Here is an 8,233-nt window from a genome sequence, read left to right as displayed (position 1 = left end):
TGGTCAACTCATCAAACGGCCAATCAAATTGAAAACTCTTATCATTTTTGCTTAGTCACTCAGTCGTGTCCGACTCTTTGCAACCCCATGGATTGTAGGCCCCCAGGCTCCTCTGCCAATGGGATTCCCCAGGCAAGAATACTGGAGTGGGTAGCCATTTCCTTCTTTAGGGGATCTATCCAACCCAGGGATTGAACTTGGGTCTCCTGTATTGCAGGCAGATTCTTTATCATCTGAGCCAGTGAAGGAACTGGTACTCAAACCTAGAACTGATCCTAACACTATGCTTCCTACAACTAGGAAGAGAAAACCCTACAGATGGATTTAAAAATATATACCAAATGTATTTTCCCAAGCCTGCCTATGTATGTGCACGTAAATGTATATGGGATTCCCAGGTGGTGCTAGTGGTAAAGAACCTGCCTGCCAACCTTACCGGAGAAGGCAATGGCACCCCACTCCAGTACTCTTGCCTGGAAAATCCCATGGATGGAGGAGCCTGGTAGGCTGCAGTCCACGGGGTCACTGAGTGTTGGACAGGACTCAGTGAGAAGGAAATGGCAACCCACTCCAGTGTTCTTGCCTGGAGAATCCCAGGGACGGTGGAGCCTGGGGGGCTGCCATCTATGGAGTCGCACAGAGTCAGACACTACTGAAACGACTTAGCAGCCAACCTTATATGCAGGAGATGTAAGAGACACAGGTTCAATCCCTGGATTGGGAAAATCCCCTGGAGAAGGGCATGGCAACCCACTCCAGTATTCTTGCCAGGAAAATACTATGGACAGAGGGGCCTGGAGGGCTATAGTCCATGAGGTTATAAAGAGTCAGACACAACTGAAGCGACTGAGTACATATATTTTGTGTGTGTGTGTGTGTGTTTGTAATGAAATTACATAACCAGGTTATGTGCTCATAGTGCTGCAAAGGTTCCCTAACAGAGTGGACTGCTTGGACTCAGGACACCCATCCCTCCACTTACAATGCAGCCCAACAATGCAGGTTCCTCATTCCTCACTCTTGCTGAGACCAGAAATCTTATCTTTCTGAGGAAGAGAAAGGCACTACGGAGCCACACCCACTCAAATCCTTGCTCTCAAGTATACTGATCACCTTTGTAGGCTATAGTCCATAGGGTCGAAAAGAGTCGGACACAACTGAAGCTACTTAGCACGTGTGTGTATATACGTGTCTCTATTGTTTATAGGTAACATTTTGAGAATGAGTGTGGTTTTTCTTTCCTTTTCATAATCTCCCAGGTTTATGGTTTTCAAGTGAAATACAACACATATATATATGGTACAGATCATAAACTCACAGTTCAGTGTAGTTTCAAAACCTCAGTACATCCAGATAACCAGCATCCTGATTAAGAAACAGAGCAGTACCAGTCTCTTCTGTTTCCTCTTCTTAAGCTCACTTTCTAAGGCAGCCTTCAGTATTCAGAATCCAGGACGAATGTCTATCAGGAGCCACGGGGAACAACATTCATTTTCTGACTCAAAGACCAGAAAGAAATAGGGTATAAGGCTCAGGAGGTTCATTTTAAAAAATTATCTTTATTTAGGTTCTGATTCAGCACATGTATCAAAGGCTAATCAACATAAAGAAGTAAATAAGACATTAATTGGAAGTCTTACATCTCTCTAAATTCTGACCAAGAAATGTCAAGATTGCCACTATTAGCAGAACTCCAACCTAGTCAAGTTGTAGACAAGCTATTATGAACAACATACAGTGTGCACAGATACGCAGAGGCCAAAGTCATGCTAGCGCTTGGCTCTCTCCTCTTCCTTGTTGACGTCTTTCCTTGGGACAGTCCACTTTTGCTTTCCATGCCTAGCTCCAAATAAAGTCCAAAGAAGGCTCAGGGCCAACCTGCTCCAACACTCTGCTGGAGGACTGCATTCTCAAGCTGTTGTGCCTGCAACTTTGTTTTTGCCAGGATGAAGCTCAGATCGAGATGCACAATACAACCTAGATGACAGTGCGGACTAGGTCAGGAACTAAAGTTGAGCAGTAACCCCGGTTAAGGCATGAATGCACACACACACGCTTGCACACACACATCACCCACACTACCATGAACAGAAGATTCCTTCCATTGCCTAGCGAGAGGCAACCAGGGCTTGGCAGTTAATCACAACTGCTGAGCACTCTGGAACATGCTCCCTATAATTTTATACTAACAGCTGTGTGTGTTTTATCTGAAAAAGAAAAAAAGAGAGAGAAAGAAAAAGGAAAGAAACTTAAAAAAAAAAAAAAAACCCTAACAACAACAAAAAAGCAAAACCAAAACAAAACCCCAAAACCTAAAAACCCCTTAATCTCTTACAATGGCTCTTGAGCATGGAACTCACGTAGCAGCGTCAATGGCTGGCTCTTTAGTAATTTGGAAATAAAAGGTTGTTTTACTATGCGTTTCTTTGGTAGTCATCGCTACAAAGTTATCAGTGTTGGTTACCTATAATACAAGTACTAGATAGAAGAATCAAGTTATGCAGAAATTATTTCTTCTGTATCGATAAGATAAAAATAGTGAGCTCTCCAAGCACAAGTTACTACGCTTTTTCTTGCCTTATTGTAAGGGCATCCTCTACAAGCAAGGCTTCGTGCAGGAAAAGTTCATGTCTACCTAACAAAGGGCGATAACATATTCTATCTTTCTACAATTGAACAGTTAACAAAAATTCACATTATCCATTATTTCTGGTCAAATCAGTGAGAAGCCAATTACAAAGGGGCAGCAGCAGCACTTGGTGTCAAAGCGACATTCTGGTCACACATTCATTCCATGGTTGTGGTCAGGCTCTCAGGAGCTCAAAATGTCAAACTCCTTTCAATGAACAAAGGAGTGAGTTAAATCAAATCTTAAATACTTCCACCATCTGCTACATCACTAGAGGTCTGTCTAGAATGCCAGCATGCTGAACGACCGAGAGCAGTTCAGAGCCCAGAGAGGCATCAGGTGTTCGGGAAAGTAATTTGGTTTTGTATAAAAGGCATGGTCATCTGGCGACAAGTACTTATTCTATTAGCAGCACAGTGATAGCCAAGGGTCTCTGTCAGTGAGACAGGAAAACGAAGCTATTGAACCTGCTGTGCCTCCCACCTGCCTTCCAAGGCCTCTGGGAGTCAGTCCAGGGTTGCGGGTGGGCAACAGGAATAGCAGAAACTGCATTCAGCCCCCAAAAGACATGCTCCAGGTATGTCAGCTTCCTGTGGATGAGGGGGCTTTTGCCTCTGTGCGCTTGAGGTGGAAATCTTTGGGGTCCTTGGGGACTAAACAACTGGCAAGGAGCCGCCCTAGCAGGTACTGCCTAAGCATGACAGGCTCCCCACAGGGTTACAAAACACTCAAACAAGACCCGCAATGGCATCAGCTCAAGAGTAGTGTTTGTTCGATCAATCCAGATTGTCCACTGGGAGAGGCAACAGATTTATAGTCAAAAAGTGCTATTTGAAGGAGCTGTGTATTATTTTGCGATGAAATGACTAGTCTAGGGAAACTGGCGTCACCTTCCTGTAGAAATCTGAATGTTAAGGACCTATCTCTAGAAGGCATTTATCAGAACTGTTTGCTCCTCAGTCACCATAGGACAATGTTTTAACTTTTGTGCTTTCCGGAGATCACTAAATTGCTAGCAAGCAGAGGGAAAATCATTACATTTTAGACTCTCTTGTTTGAGCACAAGACCCTCTATCCAACAGCACTGAAACCTACAGTCTTGTAGAAAATTCTTGTAAACATAGACCATATTTCTCCTCTAAGAAAAACTGAGAACTGTACCATGCAGGCAACACCTGTTTGCCTGCTCTCAGAATTCCTCAAAATGGCCAGGTGCCAGGAGGGACAGTGAGCCATTGGTGAAATACCCAGGTTAGACAGGACCCCATCTGATTGAATTAAAAACCTCAAGCCTCAATAATCAAATGCCAAACTTCTTCCCTATATTTGAGAACTGTACTATGATTATGTATATTACACATTATAAATAAAATTTATATAGACTTATGAGCGATGCTCTCAGTTTGGGGGTGGAAACTGAAAGAGCTGGAAAAAAAAATCCTATTGTTGCTTTTACTCTCAAGTTCTTAAGATGCTAGTCAAACACTATTAGCCAACAAGAGTTTTTCTCATTCTGTAACTCTTAAATATGCATTTGAAGGCAAAAATGGAGGTTTCTCTACTGTACAATATTAAGTATCTACAATGTTATGGTTCTTTATACTTAGGAGTGTGTTCAGTAAAGAGCTAGCTATGAGAGGTGGTAGTCACAAAACATGGACTCTTAAAAATTACGGATAAATTAATTTTCAGTTCTCTGATTATATCCAACAGATACAATTCTCATCATAAAATATACATTCTCTAGTAAGTTATTTCCGTCCACAGCATATATAAATATGCAAACACAGGTGGTAAAAATCACTTTACTACCAAAGTACAAAACAGTAACTGCTGAAAAGCCAAAACAAAGGTGTTCCAAAGAGTGACTCACAGTGTTCCACTTTAAAGTGAAACCAAACAATTTGTGCTGAATGAATGAAAATAACACATTCAGGATATACTTCTTTGAACACTGCACTTGTTTTTACTGGGCAAAATAAGCAGTCCTCAAGGCTAATGTGCTACTTGCCTCTATAGCTCTTTCCTGCTAAGAGATAAAGTATTTTGTGGCCATTATGCCAAAGTATTCCTATAATGTTCATTTCAAACAGTATTTTCTAATAGTACTTTTGCACCTTTAAAACATCTGTTCAAACTCTATTTTAGGGGAACACAAGTAAAGAATGGAGAGGGAAAATAGCTGTTTTTATTACAATCACACTGCCTTTGGCAGCAGAAATCACACGGCACGTTCTTATCAGCCATTGCAACCACCGGTGGGTAGTTAGCAACTCACAGGAGAGGGGGCTAGTGTGGGTAGGTTAACATCAAGGGTAAAGACAGAATCACACCTAGATATACAATAATTATCCATCCCATGTATATGGAAAAGATACAGCCATGTGAGCCAATACTTCAGGTGACCTCTTTTACAAGAGATGTGGGTGTTGAGATGTACTGAACATACCCCATACAAAGTGTATCTGTTAGAAAGCTCTATTAAACATGATCTTGGGCACTGATCCAGCTAACTTTCTGGTCTATACTGAGAGCTAGATTTTCAAAGGTCTGAACTGTAGTGCTGAATTATTGGTATGCTTGGTAAACACCATTAAAATGAGGGGTGAGGGGTAGTCATAACAGCTCAGTAATTTTCTGCAAATTCATGGAAAAAAATATAAAAAAGAGATCCCTTTTTATTTTACAAACCTAAAAGCCAGGAAAATGAAGCTCTGGGGGCCAAGCGAAAAATTGCACACTGCTGCTTAACTACCAAAGAGTTGAAAAGCCGAGGTCCCAGCCAGGGAATGGACGCACGTGTAGATTCAAGTAGAACACCGATGGAAAAGAGTCGTCTGTTTAGTGTTGTAGACCCACAACACTGGCTGCGTTTCCGACACACATTTACAACACAATGAATAGTGAAGCCTAGATAACCTCAGTGCAAATAAGTCAGATCCGAATATGCCAGGGAAGGAAGCCTTTGGCGTCGAGTCGACGGCTCCACTGTATGAACGAGTCCCCACGTGGGGTCTGGACTAAGCACATGCGTTAAGGCTGGGAGGAAGGGTGCACCGAATGTTGCGAGGGGGCAGGCTGCGAGGTGGCTGCCGAGGGGACCGCGGGCTGCATGGGTGGCGGAGGTGGAGGTGGTGGTGGCTGGACGGGGGTCTGTGTGTTGGGAGACGGAGGCGGCGTGGGCCGTTTGAATTTGTCAGGACTGTTGCTTCTCCGCGGTGAAGGCCTCTGTAGAGAGGACAGGAACAGCAGGTCAGACCAGGCATACAGGCTCACCCCTAACCCAGCCTGACTCGGGGCTAAGGCTGCCCAGAGGCGGACCCACGGAGACAAAACGCCGGCCACGTCCTTGTCCTTCCCCAGTGGTTTTCAAACTCATCATGAAAACAAGAAGCTAGAGTGTGCATTGACGCCTAGGAAAAGGCTACACAAAATCACTATGAAATGTGCCCTGACCAAACGACGGGACTTGGGGCCCTCAATGAGACTGTCCGAAAATGAAAAAACAGCTGCCACATCCTCCCCTGAAATGTTTTCTCTCTGTTGTGTGCCTCCAGTTCCTTCCATCCCTCAAACAAGTTTTCAATATCCCGAAAGCTATGGTTCAACCAAAAATGCCTGCTTTTATGTAAAGCTCATCAAACCAGCAAAACAGCTTCAGAAATATCTTACACACCCTTTTTTTTTTTTGGAGAATAGGGTTCTTCTTTTCAAGATTCCCTCACTGGGAACACCCTCCATTCTACCCTGTTCTCAAACCTCTATTAGTGACACTTCCAACAAGCCTCTTATTCAACTACATAGTCAGCTCTAAAGAAAATACTCCATTAAGTAGAGTCTGAAACAGATACACATAAGGTTCCTTCTAATTTCAGGAAAGAAAATTCTGGATGAAACTAGAAATGAATCTAATTTCAGGAAGAATATTGAGGGTCAGCGAGCTGTGAAGATGCAGACAATAAGTACTTTTAGATGTGATGGCAGCCAACAATAATTCGCTATGGCAAGGAGCTGGCTAGAGTTCAATCACGGCATTGGCCAGAGTTCAAACTACATTTCATGAAGGGCAATTTTTCAAAGAAAGTGAAGGTCAAGTTTTTGCCTCCTGAGAAGGATTTTAGTTTCAACACCACAATGCGGCATTGAATTGTTGGGAGATCTCTAGAAGTTTAAGATGAACTGAAGGATAAGAAAGGTAAAGTTCCAAGGGCGTCAATACCAGTTCCCATGTCGCTATACCAGTCGCTACCGCCATCAGGCATAAAGCGCTGCTTCCGGCACGGATACTCACTGTGATACCGTGGGATGCTCCCATATGCTGCACATGAAGACCTGGGGAATTGTAATAAGACATTCCGGCTCTAGTCAGTGAAGTTGGTGGTGTGAAACCAACTGTGTGGCTTGCATATGAGAGACCTGAAATATAACAACAACTTGTGAGTATTACTTTGGACTCAACTCTCTGGTGTCTTAAGCATCTAGGAGGCTTAAAAAGAGGGAAGTTCTGGAACTTCCCTGGTGGTCTAGTGGTCAAGACTCCATGCTGCCAATGCAGGGGGCACAGGTCGATACCCGGTTAGGGAACTAAGATCCCACATGCCTTGAGACCAAAAAAAAAAAAAGTGGAAGTTCTTATTCATCCACAAAAATGCAAACGGGTAAGAGAAGTGATGGGCTCACCAAACGGCCTGATGGATGGATAACATAGGATGTAAAAGTTAAGCCCTAGAACAGACTACACAGTCCAGATATAAGTCCACGCATAAATGGTCAGATGATTTCAATGAAGGTGCCAGGAATACGCAACGGTAAAAGGGCGATCTCTTCAACAAATGGTGCTGGGAAAACTTGACATTCACAGGCAGAAAGAATGAAACTGGAGCCCTAACTTATACCACACACAAAAATCAACTCAAAATAAATTAAAGACTTACACATAAAACCTGAAACTATAAAACTCCTATAAGGAAACATAGGGGAAAGCTTTATAACTTGGTCTTGGCAATGATTTCTTAGATATGACACCAAAAACATAGCCACAAAAGCAAAGATAGCCAAATGGGACTACAGTACACTAAAAAGCTTCTGCTCAGCGAAGGAAATATCGACACAAAGGTAACCTATGGAATGGGAGAAAATATTTATAAATCATATATCAGATAAGGGAATAATATGGAATAATATCCAAAATATGTAAGGAACTCATCCAATGCAAAAGCAAATAAACAAATAACCTGATAAAAAATGGGCAGAGAACCTCAGCAGACACTTTTCCAAAGAAGGCAAACAGATGGCCAATAAGATACATGAAAAGAGGGTCAACATCATTAATCAGTGAAAAGCAAATCTAAACCACAACAGGATATGATCTGACACCTGTTAGCACAGCTATTAAAAAAAATAAAAATAAACATTTCTAAAGGTCGGCAAGGAGGTGGAGACAAGAGAACCCAGGGCACTGCTGATGAGAATGTAAATTGGTGTGAACGCTACAGAAAGCTTTACGGAGCTTCTTCAAAAATTAAAAATAGAACTACCATAAGTGATCCAGCAATCCCACTTCAGGGTGTTTATCCAAAAGAACTGAAAACAGGATCTTGAAAA

At 42.6% G+C, this 8,233-nt stretch overlaps 1 protein-coding gene across 1 annotated transcript in view; it reads right to left on the bottom strand.

Annotated features, from left to right (window-relative positions):
- CCDC6 (coiled-coil domain containing 6) overlaps positions 1,540 to 8,233 on the bottom strand; it is a 111,091-nt gene continuing 104,397 nt past the window's right edge. The window contains exons 8-9 of the mRNA XM_018042380.1: positions 6,921 to 7,045; positions 1,540 to 5,857 (exon numbers count right to left, since the gene is read on the bottom strand). Of these exons, the coding sequence (XP_017897869.1) occupies positions 5,663 to 5,857; positions 6,921 to 7,045 (320 nt within the window). The 3' untranslated portion in view covers positions 1,540 to 5,662. The remainder of the gene's footprint in view (positions 5,858 to 6,920; positions 7,046 to 8,233) is intronic.

Source organism: Capra hircus, chromosome 28, assembly GCF_001704415.2.
Source record: "Capra hircus breed San Clemente chromosome 28, ASM170441v1, whole genome shotgun sequence".
NCBI classification, from domain to species: Eukaryota; Metazoa; Chordata; class Mammalia; order Artiodactyla; family Bovidae; genus Capra; species Capra hircus.
This window is presented reverse-complemented; position numbering and strand designations above follow the sequence as displayed.